At 43.7% G+C, this 20,676-nt stretch overlaps 1 protein-coding gene across 1 annotated transcript in view; it reads right to left on the bottom strand.

Moving 5' to 3' along the window:
* LOC120025845 (guanine nucleotide exchange factor subunit RIC1-like) overlaps nt 1-20,676 on the bottom strand; it is a 67,316-nt gene that overhangs the window by 19,142 nt on the left and 27,498 nt on the right. The window contains exons 2-3 of the mRNA XM_038970543.1: nt 18,326-18,433; nt 5,900-5,979 (exon numbers count right to left, since the gene is read on the bottom strand). Coding sequence (XP_038826471.1) covers nt 5,900-5,979; nt 18,326-18,433 — 188 coding nt within the window. The remainder of the gene's footprint in view (nt 1-5,899; nt 5,980-18,325; nt 18,434-20,676) is intronic.

The raw sequence follows: 20,676 nt of genomic DNA, 5'->3' as shown, positions 1-20,676 counted from the left end.
TTCCTCGATACTGACTAGTCTCCCAGTCCCTGCCGCTGAAAAACATCCCCACAGCATGATGCTGCCACCACCATGCTTCACCATAGATATGGTGCAAGGTTTCCTCCAGACGTGATGCTTGGCATTCAGGCCAAAGATTTCAATCTTGGTTTCATCAGACCAGACAATTTTTGTTTAATGGTCTGAGAGTCCTTCAGCAAACTCCAAGCTGGCTGTCATGTGCCTTTTACTGAGGAGTGGCTTCTGTCTGGCCACTCTACCATAAAGGCCTGATTGGTTGAGTAATGCAGAGATGGTTGTCCTTCTGGAAGGTTCTCCCATCTCCACAGAGGAACTCTGGAGCTCTGTCAGAGTGACCATCGGGTTCTTGGTCACCTCCCTGACCAAGGCCCTTATCCCCCGATTGCTCAGTTTGGCTGGGCGATCAGCTCCACAAAGAGTCTTGGTTGTTCCAAACTTGTTCCATTAAAGGGTCAAATCAAATCCAAATCAAATTTTATTGGTCACATACACATGGTTAGCAGATGTTAATGTGAGTGTAGCGAAATGCTTGTGCTTCTAGTTCCGACAGTGCAGTAATATCTAACAAGTAATCTAACAATTCCCCAACAAGTACCTAATACACACAAATCTAAAAGGGATGGAATGAGAATATGTACATATAAATATATGGATGAGCGATGGCCGAGCGGCATAGGCAAGGTGCAATAAATGGTATAAGGTACAGTATATACATATGAGTAATGTAAGATATGTTAACATTTTTAAAGTGGCATTGTTTAAAGTGACTAGTGATCCATGTATTAAAGTGGCCAGTGATGAGTCTATGTAGGCAGCAGCCTCTCTGAGTTATTGACTGGTGTTTAGCAGTCTGATGGCCTTGAGATAGAAGCTGTTTTTCAGTCTCTCGGTCCCAGCTTTGATGCACCTGTACTGACCTCGCCTTCTGGATGGTAGCGGGGTGAACAGGCAGTGACTCGGGTGGTTGTTGTCTTTGAAGATCTTTTTGGCCTTCCTGTGACATCGGGTGCTGTAGGTGTTGTCACGACGGATCATAGCCCCCACCCCCCCTATCTCCCTCCACAGTTTTATTACTTAACGACAGGTCGTAAATTCTTGGAAGAGACCCTCTTCCCCTTTGGACATGCAGTAAGAGAAGAGAGGATTTCACAGTGGAACAAAGAGGCTGATCCCACAAACTTCTACATTCCCAAAATTTGAGAATGAAACAATATTTATATTTTTCAGAATGTGGAACCGGTCGGTGGGAAATCAAGGAACAGTCATGTCGAGTTTGTTTCATTTGGTGACCTCATGAAGGACAGTAGACACACATTACTGTTTCTTCGTCTATATAAAATTCTCAATTATGGGATTTGCATCTGATGGTTGTGTAAAATATATGATTGAATATGAAACTATTTGTGAGAAGATGTGATGTTGGCCTCCTCAACAAGATACTTGTTTACATATAACGTTTTAACTAGTCAGTGGCCACACCCCCATGAGCCCAGACATCACATTAGGCATCATAGAACCGCCCCTTCTTCACCAGAGTATAAAATCACTTCCAACTACATTTACATTCGATCAGAAAACATGGAGCTGACGCTACATGTTGAAATGGTTAAGAACTACACCTCTACCAGAGGACAAGACCAGAGAACGTGGAGAGCATTCCCACGTTGAAATGGCGAATACATCTACAAACTAAACTATTCAGACTGCAGCTGTTTAAATACTCTGAAGTAACCATTCTAACAACCTACAACTTTGATCTCTGGTGGACAAATCAGAGGTTCTCTGTCGACTGACTATCCAGCAGAAGGACCGGCAATCGCAGAGAGGGACAACAAAAGGCAGACACTCGGAAATATGTAAATTGGAATTTATTTTCGAATGAGCGGTTGTTCATGTTCAAAGTATTAGCAATGAATGTAGTTATCCTCTATGAGTTTCCCGCTCGAGTGGTCCCCACCCCCTTTCCTTTGTCTACCAAGCAGTCATATCGGTTTCGTCCGCTAGGAACTTTTTCTTTGTATCATGTAGTAACCAATGTATGACCTATTTGTGTGTGTGTTTATGTAATTCTGTGATTGATTAAGTTAGTTAATAAATAATCAAGCCAATTTGTACATCGTCGATTCATGATTCTATGCTAGGGTTCGTGCAGATATCCAAGGGTTTGCGATGTCCAGTAATGAGACTGATGAGGTCAAATTCATTAATACTCGACTGTTTTGATAAGATATGAGTTATATTTGGGAAATTGAAACTCTAAACATGTTCCCATGGTTCCCTGACTCTAGTTAAAATTACAGGATTAGTTAGATCGTGCAATTAAAATTACACAGAGAATTGATTTGATAATATACAGTCTTCACATTTAATGATCATCAACGACAACAGTGTCTTGGAGGGCAGGTAGTTTGCCCCCAGTGATGCGTTGTGCAGACCGCACCACCCTCTGGAGAGCCTTGTGGTTGAGGGCGGTGCCGTACCAGGCAGTGATACATCCCGACAAGATGCTCTCAACTGTGCATCTGTAAATGTTTGTGAGGGTTGTAGGTGAGAACCCAAATTTCTTCAACCTCAGGAGGCCTAAGAGGCGCTGTTGTGCCTTCATCACTACACTGTCTGTGTGTGTCGACCATTTAAGTTTGTCTGTGATGTGTACGCCGAGGTACTTGAAACGTTGCACCTTCACTACTGTCCCAGCAATGTGGATAGGGGGGGGGTCCTCCCTCTGCTGTTTCCTGAAGTCCATGATCATCTCCTTTGTTTTGTTGACGTTGAGTGAGAGGTTGTTTTCCTGACACTACAGAGTGCCCTCACCTCCTCCGTGTAGGCTCATCAAAGCAGGCAACAGTGTTTATTTTGTCTGGAAGCAAGACATCAGTGTCCGTGACGTGGCTGGTTTTCTTTTTGTGATTGCCAGTAGACCCTGCCACATAAGTCTAGTGTTTGAGCCAATGAATTGCGACTCCACTTTGCCCCTATACCGACTCCACTTTGTCCCTATATTTCGCTTGTTTGTTTGCGGAGGGAATAACTACACTGTTTATATTTTGGCCATATTCCCAGTCCTCTTTCCATGGTTAATGCGGTGGTTCGCACTTTCAGTTTTGCGCAAATGCCGCCATCCATCCACGGTTTCTGGTTAGGGTATGTTTTAATAGTCACAGTGGGTACAACATCTCCAATGCACTTCCTCATAAACTCACTCACATATAGATCGATGTTGTTCTCTGAGGCTGCCCGGAACATTTCCCAGTCCGCATGATCAAATCAATCTTGAAGCATGGATTCCGATTGGTCAGACCAGAGTTGAATGTTCTAGTCACAGATACATCCTGTTTGAGTTTCTGCCTATAAGACAGTAGGAGCAAGATGGAGTCGTGGTCGGATTTGCTGAAGGGAGGGCGAGGGAGGGTCTTGTATGGATTGCTGAAGTTAGAGTCGCAGTGATCGAGTGTATTGTCCGCATGAGTGCTGCAATCAATATGATAATATAATTTAGGTAGCCTTGTTCTCAAATTTGCTTTGTTGAAATTCCCAGCTACAATTAATGCAGCCTCAGGACATGGTTTGCAGTTTACATAGAGTCCAGCGCAGTTCCATGAGGGCCATCGTGGTGTCTGCACGAGGGGGTATATACACAGCTGTGATGATAACTGACGAGAATTCACTTGGGAGATAATATGGCCGGCATTTGACTAAGGAATTCTAGGTCGGGTGAGCAGAAGAACGTCGAGTTCCTGTATGTTATGATTACACCATGAGTCGTTAATCATGAAGCATATACCCCCACCAATCTTCCCAGAGGTGTTTATCTCTGTTGGCGCGACGCATGAAGTAGCCCGGTGGCTGGGCCGACTCCGACAACATATCCCAAGAGAGCCATGTTTCCGTGAAACAGAGAATGTTACAATCTCTGATGTCTCTCTGGAAGGCAACCCTTGCTCTAATTTTGTCTACCTTGTTAAGAGACTGGACATTGGCGAGTAGTATACTTGGAAGCGGTGGGCGGTGTGCATGCCTACGAAGCCTGACCAGGAGGCCGCTCAGTCTGCCTCTTCTGCGGCAACGTTGTTTTGGGTCGGCTTCTGGGATTAGATACACTGTCCTGGGTGGTGGAACGATCAAAATATCAGCGTCGGGAAAGTCGTATTGCTGGTAAGTTGACATCGCTCTTATATCCAATAGTTCTTCCCGGATGTATGTAATAACACTTGAGATTTTCTGGGGTAACAATGTAATAAATAATACATTAAAAAAATGCTGCATAGTTTTCTAAGGACTCGAAGCGAGGCGACCATCTCCGTCGGCGCCATCTTGCTAACGGAAGCTAATGTGTTCTTGGGGACCGTGAATGCTGTAGAAATGTTTTGGTACTCTTCCCCAGATCTGTGCCTCGACACAATCCTGTCTCAGAGCGCTACAGACAATTCCTTCAACCACATGGCGTGGCTTTTTCTGTGACATGCACTGTCAACTGTGGGACCTTATATAAATCAATAGAATTTTCCACAGGTGGACTCCAATCAAGTTTTAGAAACATGGCAAGGATGATCAATGGAAACAGGATGCACCTGAGCTGAATTTCGAGTCTCATAGCAACGGGTCTGAATACTTAAGGTATTTCTGTTTTTTCTAAAAACCTGTTTTTAGTTTGTCTATTATGTGGTATTGTGTGTAGATTGATGAGGGGAAAAATAATTTCATACATTTTAGAATAAGGCTGTAACGTAACAAAATGTGGGAAAAACCAAGCGGTCTGAATACTTTCCGAATGCAATGTATATACTGTGTGTGTGTGTACATTGACATTTTAGTCATTTAGCAGACTCTCTTATCCAAAGCGACTTACAGGAGCAATTAGGGTTAAATGCCTTGCTCAAGGGTACATCGACAGATGGCCCAACCTCTTAAACGCTGGGCTACCTGCCGCCCTTATGCATGTATATAAACTGCACACACACACACACACACACACACACACACACACACACACACACACACACACACAATACACTATGTGCATATCAAAGTTCCAGAGTGGGATCTCTGCTACTTTTTGAATTATGATCCAACTTGTAAGCACTACCAACAGAGTGAATGTGAAAATGGTCGACCTCTGCTGGTAATTTGCAGGATGTGCAATAATACAAGTAAAAGGAGGGCTAGGATTGGTTACATTGCCTACGGTGCCAATATCTCTGTATAAAATAGGCCATCAATTTAAACGACTGGGCTCCCTGTGGAGCTCAGAGTGGCTGTGGTGATGACACACCCATGCACACACCCCTGTGCCCTGTGTTATAACAGTGGGAGGTTTCAGCATATGACTGGTGAAGAGCACATTGCACAGTCATCCACAGCATTAATGGTTAATCTAATTAGTCCTGACATTTGCCAAGGCCTTTCGACATGCAATGATGTCCTGAACTACAGCCCTTTCCTCAGGCCCACTGACTGGTACACTCATTATTACATTGTGTAGACAGCACACACAGTTGGGTTTGTGTTTCACACCGAGTGACTGAGCATTGCCTGCTAGAGTACAACATTGACCTTTGTGGCTAACTTTGAACTCTAGTCCAGTCCTAAACTACAGCCTATTGCTCAGACCTCCTGGCAAATGAATTGTGATAACATGCCATGTGTAGACACACAGTGGGGTTTGTCCTAAGCTATGAGTGACGGAGCATTGTTGGTCTTTGTTGCTAGCTATGAACATCCACATTTAACCCCTTCCTTCCCCAGCAGGTCCTTTGCCTGCTGCAGTTGACCTTTGTTGTTGTACTTTGAACTTCAACATTTGACTCTGGGGGGGGGGGGGGGGGGGGAGATGGAAGTGGGCGGAGAGAACACAGGAAGGAAAGAGTTGAGTACTCACTTGGGATAGACTGGCTCATAAAGATACTTGTCCTCTCCTCCTCCAACCACGTCAAACATGAGGATGTAGCCATTGGCAGCCTGCAGAGAGAAAGAGAGAAAGAAAGAGAGAAAGAAAGAGAGAAAGAAAGAAAGAAAGAGAGAAAGAAAGAGAGAAAGAAAGAAAGAGAGAGACAGAGAGAGAGAGACAGAGAGACAGAGACAGAGAGAGAGAGAGACAGAGACAGAGACAGAGACAGAGACAGAGACAGAGACAGAGAGAGAGAGAGAGAGAGAGAGGAGGGAGAGAAAGATACACATTATTCATGAGTAAGGTGTGGCCTTGGTCATGCTTGAGATCAACTCGGATCCATCAGAGGGGGACTGTGGTTTGGTGTGTTATTACATCCAGCCTGCTGTATACAGAGAACATATCTCTCCATCCCCAGCCACTACCGTTCAGACGTGTCATTATCATCAGTCAGGAGAGAGAGCGCTCCTTTTCAGCCCGTCTGGCCTTGCTCGCTTGTCGTGCAAGGGCAGTCGAGACAGGGAAACGACTTCAGGCTAGAGAAAGTTTGACCTCGGATAAAAGGGGAGTTTTTCTACAAGCTTCGGGGCATCAAGGGGCACAGTAAATAGAGATATGCCTATAACAAGCCTAAATGCACACACTTTTAAATTTCATGTTAACTGTTGTCCAGTTCCTGACTTTCCTGTTGAACGCCAACTTTATTTGCACACCACACGTTCAAAGACGCTCACAGTACACTCGAGCCTTGAAGTCCGAGACTTCAGCGACACGTGACACAGTCAGTCAGCGAATGGCATATATCATTTGCGTGGTTTCGCAGTGCACAGCACTCCCTGAACTAACGTTGTAGCCTAACCTCAAGCAACCCCAAACAGTCAAAGGACACCTGGAGTACCCCCTGACATTTCCACAGTGTGGCAACCAAAAAGGAGTGCCACGCACTAACGAAATATAACGAGGTGAGAAATTTGACTCATTCCCCACAGGCAACACCAGCTGGAGCAATAAGTAGGCTACGGTACTATAAAACCAGAGAGAGAGAGACAGAGAAAGAGAGATCTGTAGCCAAACTGGGCTCTGTTATAGTCATTAAGGCTGGAGTAGCAGACATATGGTCTTGGCCTACTCTTAAAAACAAACGCTTCAATCCAACACTCATATCACAGACTGTCGGTCATTCAATGTGACAACCTCTAGATCCGAAAAGGAACAGCTGTTTATGACCGAATTAAAAAAAGGTCCAGCTATTTATGATCTAAATGAAGGACCATATTTCATGTACAGCTTACCACAGAAGCATACAGAGACCAAATCGTCTAATGTTAGTCTTACTGAAGCTTTTCCGTGTATTCATTTGACAAAAACAACTCTTAAAGGAGTTCGGTATTTTTTTTGCCACTGCCAAAAACAGCTTAACTTAAGACTGGGGAGTATCTCGTTTGGTCTCAGATCTGTTTGTGCCATTTTGCCAACTCCTATAGTCATCATTGTTACGACTGTTGGCAGGACAACATCGATCCGGGACCAGACTAAGGAGCATCCAATAAAGAATAACCCAAAGAGCAACAGAACCATACAATTACACAGTCGTCTCCATGGAGATGTGGGGGAGGAAGTAAAACTCCGGAAGTTAAGCTAGTTCCATAATTAAACATGACATTTCAGTAAAAGCCTGGTTGGAGTAAGTGATTTAGTGACACTAGCAATGCCAGAGGCAAAGCTGTTATGAAAGAAAAGCTAGAGAAATTCTTCTGAAAAATAACTGTTGTGAAGAAAAGAACTGTCAATGACAACCAACAGACCAGTCAGAGTCCATGCAGCTTTGATCTAGTGCGTGGCGCAGAAACAAAGCCAAGCATTACTCAGAGAGCAGAGCAATAAGAGACTGAAGATAGAGTCTGGGCTGGAAAAATGAGAGAGCATAGAAGAGGAGAGAGAACGAGATAGCTACTCACTACATGGCCAAAAGTACGTGCACAATGAACCATGAACAATTAATGAACATGCACCTGTGGAACGGTCGTTAAGACACTAACCGCTAACAGACGGTAGGCAATTAAGGTCACAGTTATGAAAACTTAGGACACTAATGAGGCCTTTCTACCGACTCTGAAAAACACCAAAAGAAAGATGCCCAGGGTCCCTGCTCATCTGCAAGAACGTGCCTTGGCCACATCTGCAGTCCTCATGCCTCCTTGCACCATGCCTAAGGCAACAAATTGCAATGTCCGTACTGTGAGACGCCTAAGACAGCGCTACAGGGAGACAGGACGGACAGCTGATAGTCCTCGCAGTGGCAGACCACGTGTAACACCTGCACAGGATCGGCACATCCGAACATCACACCTGCGGGACAGGTACAGGATGGCAACAACTGCCCGAGTTACACCAGGAACGCACAATCCCTCCATCAGTGCTCAGACTGTCCGCAATAGGCTGAAAGAGGCTGGAGTGAGGGCTTGTAGGCCTGTTGTAAGGCAGGTCCTCACTAGACATCACTGGCAACAACGTCACCTACGGGCACAAACCCACTGTCACTGGACCAGACAGGACTGGCAAAAAGCGCTCTTCACTGACGAGTCACGGTTTTGTCTCACAAGGGGTGATGGTCGGATTCGTGTTTATCGTCGAAGGAATGAGCGTTACACCGAGGCCTGTACTCTGGAGCGGGATCGATTTGGAGGTGGAGGGTCCGTCATGGTCTGGGGCGGTGTCACAATGTTACGTTCCCCAGTTTCTGTGTTGTAGTTTGTATTTGAGTGTGTGTGTTTCAGGAGATGGCTTCCTGAAATTCTCCCCAAGCAGCTGATTGGTCGGCCCCAATTGATGATTGGAGAGCTGACCCCGCCCCCTCGTCAAGACGCAGCTGTCTCTAATTACCAATGCCTTCTGAAGCTATAAAAGCCAGTGTTCTGTTCAGAAGAGAGAGAGAGAGATCATAAGCAGGCTGAGATCATTGTAGGCTGAGATCATTGCTGGAGAGATTAAATGTTATATAGATCATTGCTGAGAGAGGAGGTTGATGGCTGAGGGTTATAGCATGTTGGTAGTTGGTATGTACTGTGTTAGTTGTTGCTGGGAGCAGTTGGTATGTTCTGTGTGAGATTGTTGCTCAGAGAGCTTATTTGATGTCTTTGGTTTCTTAGTTTGTTTGAGTAATTGTTTGTTATTCTGTTTCATTTGTTCCCAGGGGGGAAGGGGAAGGCACCTAGGGAGTGCTTAGGCAAGAGGCATACATTTATCCGTAGTATATTCACTGTCTAGGCACACTAGGTAAGACCTGGGCGGACCACCCCCTGTATTTTGGTTAGGGCACCAGGTGGTGCTAAGTTAGGTAAGTAGTGGTTAGAAAGGAGAGGGGGAGCTTTGATATTTACTTTCTTTGCTTTGGTTCCGTCCAGCCCCTTCTCCCCATATTACCGTGTAAAGGAAATAAATCATAGTATTCTGCCTTTTGTCGTCTTTTCTCGCACCTACAGTTCATACCTCTTTTGCTTCACGGGGAGTTGTTGCAGCAGGGTGTTGCGTTCCTTCTCAGAGGCGTGCGTAACACACAGCATCATCGGACTGAGCTTGTTGTCATTGCAGGCAATCTCAACGCTGAGCATTACAAGGAAGACATCCTTGAACTGGCAAATCTGGTGCAGTCTGAGGAAGAGATGCACTGAAGTACTTAATGTAGCTGGTGGCCACACCAGATACTGACTTACTTTTGATGTTGACCCCCCCCTTTGTTCAGGGACACATTATTCAATTTCTGGTAGTCACATGTCTGTTGGAACTTGTTCAGTTTGTCTCAGTTGTTGAATCATGTTCATAAAAATATCTACACGTTAAGTTTGCTGAAAATAAACGCAGTTGACAGTGAGAGGACGTTTCTTTTGCTGAGTTTATTAGTCCTACAGGAGAGGAGATGGAGGAGGAAACATCTATTAAAAACTCTGTTGAAAAGAGAGTAGTTGCCATAGAAAACAATTTACATTTCATTACCTACATTGGAGTAAGTCGATACACGCCAACACTCAAACCTTTAACTGCGACTCCTCGGCAGATAAATATTCTGCATACAGCAAAAGTTGGCCCAACACTTCCAGTTAGTTATTACTTAAGAAAAGCACTTAATCACATTCAGAAGGGGGAGTATATAAATATAGTGTGAACGCTCACAGCAGGCTCCTCAGTCTCATTGGATGGCCTAGTTATTATGATAACCATTTCCTCAGATAGAAAACGCAGTGCAGATATTTCAGGCATATCTGAGCTAACCAGCCAGCACTGCAGCTGAGCTGAGATACGGTGGACTGTTGTGAAACTAAACCGACTGCACCAACTCAATCTAACAAAATAACTTACTGTGGAAAATATATTGATATATATCTTTTTTTTTATTTCTTTTTTTTATACATATGTTTGACTTTGTTGCATTTGCACATTTCATTCAAACACACAACTGGTTGTGGGCTCCTTGGAAGAACTTTCAATGTGATCATTCATTTCACTGTCAGTCTTACTGCTTACTGGGAGCCAAAATGAGCTCTCGGAAAAAACTCGTATATCAAAAGAGCTTGAGCATGTTATAAAACAAGGAATGCTTCTGATGTTTCAAACACACAGCTACAAATGGACAGCAGCACCTGTGATGATCTTAATCTTGAGCATCAAAGGTCCCCCTTCAAACACTTAACATAGTAGCTAGCCTCTAAACAGCTACCGTGGAAATGCATGTTAGACATAGATAATAATAATTCTACAAAAGACAACGATGGTATTTTGGCAGCAGCTGTTAAATGGTGCAATATGGAGAAATTGCTCCGTCTCCACCATTTCCTGGTTGCTAAAATTCAAATAGTGTGTGTAATTTCAGTTTGTGACAAAGTGTAGAGAATCACTGTACCATCTAAACCGCTGTGAAATAAAGTATATTTTCAACTATTGTACAAAACCAAAAGACGCAAAAACATAACTTAAGAATGGGAAGCATAGAAATAGCGCACATATAACATAACCACCGCTTCTTAGACCTGCTTTCAAATGAGACAGATCTATAAACACATATTTCTATGGGAATTTGGTCGGGTCGTCCAAGAAGTTATATTGCAGCTTTAACTAAGCCTACCTCAAAGAATATATCTGGATCTGGCAAAGGGCCTTGCTTTCTGTTTTGTTATTTTATCAAGCTGACAGGCTACATTGTTGAGAAAACAGAACTGAAAGGCCATCTACCCTTCTTGGTGTTGTGACTCAGCCGAGGGCACGATGCAGTGGGCTAAAGGTGCAGTCCGCAATTGCTAAGTGGGTACAGGATCTGCAATAAAGTGTAAAGAGGGAGTGCTGTTCTTCCTCCCACTGGGTAGATAACAGTGTGTGTGTTTGTGTGGTTTTATTTGGCACGTTTCGTAAACACCAGGTGTACACCAACAGCGGAATCTTCTGAAACCGCTTGGTATAGAGGTCCTGGATGGCAGCGAGCTCGGTGTGTGTTTGTGTGTGCTGTGAGGAAGGCCACCTACTCGTCTCCAGGGCTTCTATCCCTGCAGCTACCAGCCTTTCTTTCCTTTGAACATTATTAAGTAACACGATCAGATCTACAAAAATGTATAGGCGTGGAGTGGACATGCAGGACTAGCATAGCCTCAGCTACTTCTTAACTACGCCCAAGCATTGGAAACCAATTGAACTTCCTGACTGTTGGAGAGACATGAAGTCAGCAGAGTCCTCTGTAGCTCAGTTGGTAAAGCATGGTGTTTGCAACACCAGGATAGTGGGTTCCATTCCCAGGACTTGAATGAATGCACGCATGACTAAGTTGCTTTGGATAAAAATTCCGCTAAATGGCATATAGAATGAGCATACCAAACATTACAAACACCTTCCTAATATTTCATTTCCCCCCCTGCTCAAAGATAGTGACAGCAGGCTAATTAGTACATCACTTAACAGTGACATTTATACAGATCACAGCAGGTCTCTAGAATCAGAATGTTGTCAATTCTCATCTCTGTAGTCTATTCTCTAATGTTGATTATTAACTGTGTGGTTCGAGTCCTGCATGCTAATTTGGCTGACAGCCGTGGTATATCAGACCGTATACCATGGGTATGACAAAACATGTATTTTTACTGCTCTAATTACATTGGTACACAGTTTACAATTGCAATAAGGCACCTTGGGGGTCGTGGAATATGGCCAGTATACCACGGCTAAGGGCTGTATCCAACACTCCGCTTTGCATCGTGCTTAAGAACTAGAGGTCGACTGACTGGCATGGCCGATTAATTGGGGCCGATTTCAAGTTTTCATAACAAATCGGTAATCTGCATTTATGGCCGATTACATTGCACTCCACGAGTAGGCTGCGTGGCAGGCTGACCACCTGTTACGCGAGTGCAGCAAAGAGCCAAGGTACGTTGCTAGCTAGCATTAAACTTATCTTATAGAAAACAATCAATCTTAACATAATCACTAGTTAACTACACATGGTTGATGGTATTACTAGTTTATACAGCTTGTCCTGCGTTGCATATAATCAATATGGTGCTTGTTAATTTATCATCGAATCACAGCCTACTTCGCCAAACGGGTGATGATTTAACAAGCGCATTTGCAAAAAAAAGCACCGTCGTTGCACCAATGTACCTAACCATAAACATCAATGCCTTTCTTAAAATCAATACACAAGTTGTTTTTTAAACCTGCATATTTAGTTAATATTGCCTGCTAACATGAATTTCTTTTAACTAGGGAAATTGTGTCACTCTAAATTGATTTAATTTATGTATTATACTAAGTTAAATAAAAGTGTTCATTCAGTATTATTGCAATTGTCATCATTACAAATATATATATATATTTTTTTAAACGTCCGATTAATCGATGTCGGCTTTTTTTGGTCCTCCAGTAATCGGTATCGGCGTTGAAAAATCATAAATCGGTCGACCTCTCATAAGAACAGCCCTTAGCCGTGGCATATTGGACATACACCACACCCCCTCGTGCCTTATCGCTTAATTACTTCTTCAATGGTAAAAAGCATGAGCTGACGCACACCGAAAGATGTTTGTAGAAGTGTTGACTAACGGAGAGTACTAAACTGTATAAAAAGGAGGGAGCACACTATATGTATAATCTCAACAATTCAGTCGTTAGGGCCTAAACCTAATAATATAATGGTTTACCCAGCATATATAGTGTAGTGCAACTAAGCATCTCTACTGGTCTACTTCAAAAATCCTGTTTTATGAGCCAAACTGTGGTCAGACAGTTAAGATGAACAGAAACACACTGAACACAGAAAAAAGGGGGAAAAAAGAAGAAAAACACAAAAAATTATAAAATGGCGACAAGAACTCCTCCCCCTCTCTCCACACAGCTTTCTTTTTCCTTTCTCCCTCTCCTAAAGATAAACTTTGCCTGGGTCTGGTGTGATTACGTTTACCCGGCCGGAATCATGGTACAAACGCATATGGAATACAGCTGTTCCTCCTGGGAGCTTTGGTCTGCTCTCCTCCAGTTTGGGGTTTCCAGCAGGACTATGCGTCCCCAAGTCTCAACACTCCATAACCGAGGGAGGGCCAGGGAGTTCAGTTTGAGTTTTTACTTCCAGCCCTTCTCTGAGAAAAACACTCCTCGGGGTAAAAAGACAGACCGTGGGCTGTACTATAACCGGGCGTTATAGTTAGACGAATAGCCAGACAAGCAGTGATGATTAGGTAGGTAGCCAAGCGGTTAGAGCATTGGGACAGTAACCGAAAGGTTGCTTGTTTGAATCCCCGAGTGTGCAAGGTGAAAAATGTTGCCGTTCTGCCCTTGAGCAAGGCAGTTAACCGTCACAACAACTGCTCCCCGGGCGCCGACGACGTTGATCAAGGCTGGGTTAAATGCAGAAGACACATTTCGTTTGAATACATTCAGTTGTGCAACGGACTATGTATCCCCTTTCTATTTCCCTTTTCTATTTCCCTAAAAAGACCCAGGAAAGACCGAGGTTCCTAGTCCGGTGTATTTGTCGATATGGCCAGACGAGCAGGGGTTTTACAGTGCTTTCAGAAAGTATTCATACCCCTTGACTTAGTCAGCCTGAATTCAAAATGGATTAAATCGATGTGGGTTCTCACACATCCATCTACACACAATACCCCATAATGACAATGAAAACATGTTTTTAGAAATGTTAGTACATTTATTGAAAATGAAATACAGAAAATCTCATTTACATAAGTATTGACACCCGAGTCAATGCTTTGTAGAAGCACCTTTGGCGGCGATTACAGCAGTGAGTCTTTCTGGGTAAGTCTAAGAGCTCTGCGTAAGAGCTCTCTCTGAGTAGGGGAAGAAAGTTGGGAGAGAGTGTGGGAGAGAAGGGGTTTTGACCAGCCATCTCATGCTCTGTGCGCCTGGAATGTAAATGGCACAGGGTTTCCAGACAAAACATCAAGCCAGCTGTTTTTATCTCTCATGTTACAGATAAAAAATACATTTTAAAAAATGTACTTGAAAGCTCAGCCAGGAGCCAGCCAGCCAGCTCGGTCTTCACTCTCAATACGGCTCGAAGGAAAAAGTAGAAGTTTGCACACAATTAGGATATAGTGACTGCATTGGAGGTATCTGTTTGCGTCAGCTTCTTTTGTGTGCTGAATTAATTAATACAAGAGACGGTCGAAAAACAAATGGAGTCTTCATTATGTAACAGAGCTTCGAGTTTGCTCATATTGGCCTAGTTACTCTAGGTAAGACAGAGAGAGAGGACACAGCAAGAGAGCTGATTTGAAAACAATTGTCCTGTATTCTTTCTGCAAGATGATTTCTTCAGGTTGAAAAACACACCTCTTTGGATGCTGTCATCCTGAACTTTACCTCAGGGTTGGGGGGAGGGGGAATACGATTTGCAAGGTCACGACCACGAGGAAAATAAATAAGCTGTCAAGAAAGCAGAAACGCACAGAGGAAAATCAAGGATCATCAAATATCTACACTGTATTAAAGCGAGTAATCGACAGGGACTAAAAGAGATTACTTGAGCATGAAGACTTTACTTCAACTCAGCAGACGTTTATTCTCTGGAGGAGTCCGAACCTTTTAACTGAAAGTTCTGAGTGAAATTTTAGGTAGATAAAGGCTGCATTAAACTCTATTTTATGATGTACAGGGATCTGTGTATTTAGATAACCTTTGGCTTAGAGTCACCATGCCTCACTGGTCTCAAAGCTTCGGTCATCACGCCTTACTCACTTGACTCAAACAAAGGTTCAGCGATGGTCTGTTTGTCCCAAAACAATGTCCAACCTTGAAGACAAGATATTATGAATGCATCTGCAACAGAGTGCGATTCAGGGTCATGGACTCGCAATACACAGACAGGAGAAACCAACGCCAAGCCAACCCAAGGAAACTTTCATCCAAACTGAAACGGAATGTTCAGTCGGAGCGTAGAAATATTTTCACTACGAGGAAGGTGGAGGCTTTTAGGAGAGAGCCTAACTAACTAACATGTCCTCCTGGCCAGGACTGTCCGTTTCAACTTCCACAAGAGCCAAATCCCTCCTCGGTGACCGCTAGGAATGTGCGAAAACCATCAGGCCCAACGAGCCAAACGCAACAGAGGGAGCAGATGCAGAGGTTATTAAAAATAGCAACAGAGGGGGGACTGGGTCAGTTACCAAAAAGCTTCATAGCTTCACACACTCCTGTCTTTAAACCCCCAGCACATGACCAGAGGGGTCAATTGGGGACTTGAGTATAGTGCCTGTATGCTGTCACACACACTCCTGTCTCCAAGAACGCAGCCCTGCAGCGCAGCACCAGAGTTTAGGCGGGGACTTGAGTCTAGTCGCGTGGCGACTTCTTTCACTTACTATAATGCAAGGCCAAAAGTCACTAAAGTCAGAAATCAAACGTCAGAAGGAACTCAACCGCATCAGCTACTTCCATCTTTCATTTCTGCCCGAATTGAAACCATCTGTCTGAGGCAATTATGTTAAGAGTGGAAGTTAGTTCTGGCCAGACCGTCTTGGTGTAATTAGGCTCCAGTCAGTAACACACACATTTGCGTTCACACTGGGGGATTTAGAGGATTAGCTGCAATTAGGATGCTGTGTAACTAATATTCCATCACAAATAAAAACCTCTCAACAACTGAGCATGTGGTAGTCGTCGTCTCAGAGCAGGGGTAAGTAAACAAGACAGCAAGCAGACAGGCTGTGTCCTAAAAGCCCTAAATGGCACTCTATTCCCTATATAGTGCACTACTTTTGACCAGAGCCCAGGCTCAGGTCAAAAGTAGTGCACTACATAGGGAATAGAGTGCCATTTGGGACGCAAAGGCAGACTGTTCTTGGCCTTCACCCTGCTCATTCCTCCAAACCCCCTCCCTGGCAGTTTTGTTGTGACTGTGTGAGTGACATGTACCAACGCAGGTCCCCCATGCCGTCCCGAAATGTACGCTCCACTTGTGAAACTCCAGACGCCCGTTGCCTTGACGACAGCCTGAACGGAAAACTCAGAGCTCCGGTGTCTTTCTTAAAGCCGCTGTGCCGATCAACAGATCGACCAGGGTCAGCCGGTGTCACACAAAACAACAGCGGTCACAGTCTGGGTCTCTGGAGTATGTCCTAGACTGAGTGAGAACAACAGAAAAGGTTCTCACATTGGTATTAGAACCGATGCGTGAAGTATTTGTATCCTTACGCAACATGTCTTTTAAATGTTTCAAAGGACATTCCATTCTGTTCAGATCTTTCAGCGACCGTGTCTAGGCCGTCCTACTACAAAATAAATAATGCAGCTGTGATGGAACTAGAAGCTGAGCAACAATGGGAACAAAGGGACAGAATAAACCACCGCGGTGAGCTGCACACCTAGATCGGGCGCCGTGAGTGTTCTGCACTAGGACCGGTTTCCCTCAACAGCCAAGATGTGAGTTTTCAGCAGTAGAACTGAAAGTCAAGTGGTAAGAAGTTCAGCTGACTAAATGAATAAGAACCAAATTCTTGTTCAAGCCTTACGATCACAAACTTAGTTTTGAAAGACTTTAAAATGAGGTCAGAAAATGTACTATGCAAAGAACAAAATATATATAAACATAACATTAGTCGTGGTTATCCAACTTCCCTGTTGGGGGGGGGGGGGGGATAATTTTGGCCAAGAAGGTGATCCTTAGAGGCAATTTGTTACTTATTTCCGCCTTAAAATCTTAATACAATTTCAAAACCATGTTTGGCCGACCATTTTAAATATCCACAGTAATCCATCCTAAAAGTCAAACAAATATGCAAACATGCCTCAGGGAACAAAAAATGAACCAAAACAAAAAGTAGCTTTTTATATTCCCCCAATAAGCTTTGCTCTCATCCTGGCAGCGTTGAGCGAGACAACATTAGACTTAACCACATTAAAAGACCTTTATGAGTAATGGCCCAATAGGCCTTGTGACCCTTGACTGCAGTAACTTCCTCTGTGTGTCTGCCAGTGCCCTCGTCTGAACTGGGCACATACAAATACATGCCCCAGTAGGAAGGTCAGCTTGACAGTCCAGAGCCAATAGGAAGAACAGAATGACCTGAACTGGGCTCCCATTGGCACCGGGCCAGCCACTTCGTTCACTATTCTGCTCCGTTAGAACTGCCAAATAAATCCAGAGTTTCAGTCGTCATAATGATATGAAAGAAACACATAGGGGACAGAGTCAGAGAGATACGGTTTACATGAAAACAGCTGGAATCCTATCCTACACATTCTTTCTGTGTGTGTCTCCACAGCCTCTCAGAATAGCTGCGGTTTCTGGATCCTTTAATCTCCACCTACTATAGCTACTAGCTAATATGGCACACAAGCTGTTAGTTGTGCCTGCAGGCAGAAGGTCAGAGCCTGGCTAGGCAATAACAACACTGTTGTGACTTGCACCCTCTCTGAGCAATAGGCAATGATTGTTATCGCCGCTGACGCTATAGTAGGCCTATAGGCAGCTCTGTTCAGACAGACAGTCTCAAGGCTAGGGAGATGGGCTCGCAAGCAGGACTGACTGAAGGTCTGAGCCTCACTCTCTGTTTGACCCTTTCTACACTATCCTGCTGTACTGGCTCAGATATTTTCTTTTTCACGTGATCGTTTCCAGCACGGTTACAGCAACTGTGGCGAACACGTAAAGCACAGCTCATCTCAGTAGTGTGAAAAGGTTCTAAGTGGACCTGGCGCGGTGGAGCTGAAATTCCCCCTGGAATTTCACTGCAGGGGAAGTGAGCGGGCATTTGGGTTGAAGGGATGTGAACACACACTAATGACCCAACTGAACCCAATGAACCCTTCGTTGGGGGCCGAACCACACACACACAACACAAATGATGGGGGCCCGCAAAAGGGACGTGTGAGCAAGAGAGGGGAGGAGATTATTACTAAAATGAGAGAAGTTGCATTACTCACCGCCACTGCTATCATGGAATCGTCCGGCTTCCATTCGGCCTGCTGATAGAAGCCAAACTGGGCTGCTGCTTTCACTGACTCTATGTAGCTCACTATCAGAACACTGGGCTGAAAGAGACGGAGAAAAACAGAGCGTGAGAGACAGAGACTTTTGAGATTATCCTACAATACTTTAGAATTTGCCCTGTATAAAATCTACAGCTGAAGTGTTTCACAGTAATAAAGTAGTCAGTGTCCCATGAAGCAGGCTCTGAAGAACGCAGGCAACATGGTTGCCGGAAACTTGCACAAAATAGTACAACCGAACAACCCCTGAAATATCACACCATGTGGCGTACATCACAAGTAACATTAGCCTGGGCAGCCGCTAGTGGGCTTTATGGGTCTCCACTATTGTCTGGGCTTGACGTGGCCAGCCAGTAATACACTGCTATCTAGGGCCGTCCCCAACAGCAAAAAAATCTTGGTCGACCGAGAGTTGTCCCTGTTCTATCGACAGGTCGAAATGTTTAAACACATTTTTCCATATATAGACAGACACACCCTTTATGTTCGAATAAAATCCTCTACATATGCACTGAGCTTGGCTGATGCTTTAAGCACACAGTTTGATTAAATAAGACACAAATGACCCAATGGTCACACTGTGTAAAAAAAAAAAAAAAAAAAAAGACAGCGAGTGCCTGTGTGACTGATGCACGTTCTTGCTCTCCTCGCTACTGCATGATAAAGGCACCACAGCACAGAAAGTGTTTGTTTGACTGAAAAGCTATCCTCCCGAAATCCCTAATTTGCTTAGGAAAAACATTCCCTGTTCCATCAACCCTTGTTCTCCTTACCCGCAACATGTAAGCGTCGCATGAATGTGACCAATAGTCGATCATAAATCACATCAATAAATTGGTTATAACAAACTACGAACACAGTAACACGTGACAGCAAAACGGACGTGGAGGGCGTGAAAAAGAAACTAAAAACAGGCTAATGTTTATTGGTTGCTCAGGAGGGAAAGGGGAAGTCCGATCTGTGGAAGACCGACTTAGTTGTGGAAGCTACTGGAGATAAAGAAAAAGGAGGGTATAGGAGGAAGCGTTACATGAGTATTATGTGTTGCTGTTAGATTGCAACATTATTACTTTTTCTGACCATTTAGAACAGTGTACACACAAAATAAGTGTTCGAGAGTCTGTCCTAACAAAACAATAAGATGTATAAAGCAGACTAAAAAAGTTGCATGCATTCGTGAATTGTTGTCTATTTATTGTTTAGGCTAATTAAGTTATTGTTATTTAATTTTAAAACTAAAATGCTTGACTTCAAAGCATGAAAGCCTCTTATGCTGTGTGATGGCGTGAACGAATAATTGATACAGTAGCCTATATATTGAAATAGGCCTAAGTAAGTTACGATATTGAGACTAAACAGGATGCGCTCTTAGGCCTACAGCTCAATGGCGGTTATAACAAGGCTACTAATGATAAGTACATTATTATCATGATCATAATAATAATAGTAATAACAATAAGGCGATCAAGAAAAAGGAGGGTATAGGAGCAAGAGCTGCGTGCATATTATGTGTGACAAACAGGTGCTGTTAGATTACAATAAAAATGTTCTGCCTGTTTGGAACACTAAATAAATTCAAAGTAATACCATCCTGTTAAAAAAAAGTACAAAAATCTGTGAAATTGCTATATCTGACATTTGGCCATTGCATGAGGCTTGGTGCTCACGGAATAAGTAGGCTATTAACCTTTAATAGGGGGTGCTGTTTTCACTTTGTAAAAATGTTGTTCCCAAATTAAACTGCCTCGTACTCAATTCTTGCTCGTACAATATGCATATTATTATTACTATTGGATAGAAAACACTCTCTAGTTTCTAAAACCGTTTGAATTATATCTGTGAGTAAAACAGAACTCAAGTTGGAGCAAACTTCCTGTGAGGAAGTGAGAAATCTGAAATCAGGCAGGCTGTTCTGGGGTCAGTTTATTAATTTGCATGTCTTCTATTGGTCGAGATGCACTGCATACGCCTTCCCCTAGATGTCAGCAAATAGTGAGAATTGGAATGGAGTTGCTAGGCAGATCTGAGGCCATATAAATGGTCTTGGAACGTGGGGTGCACTCTTTTCAACGTTCGTCATGACGCAAGACAGACCTCAGGATGGCGTTCTGGAAAGCTCCCGTTATAGGCCTTAGATATATCCGGCTCTGATTTTATTCGATATAGGTGTTAAAGACATCATAATGTTGTTATTTTAAACCGAGCTATATCAGTTTATATCAGTATATTGCGATTTTCGGATATTTCTTTGTGCTGCGTTATAGTGAGTTGGGCACGTCTGGGCC

This window comes from Salvelinus namaycush, chromosome 31 (genome assembly GCF_016432855.1).
Source record: "Salvelinus namaycush isolate Seneca chromosome 31, SaNama_1.0, whole genome shotgun sequence".
Classification (NCBI taxonomy): domain Eukaryota; kingdom Metazoa; phylum Chordata; class Actinopteri; order Salmoniformes; family Salmonidae; genus Salvelinus; species Salvelinus namaycush.
Note: the sequence above shows the minus strand (reverse complement) of the source record. Positions and strands in the feature narration are given on the sequence as shown.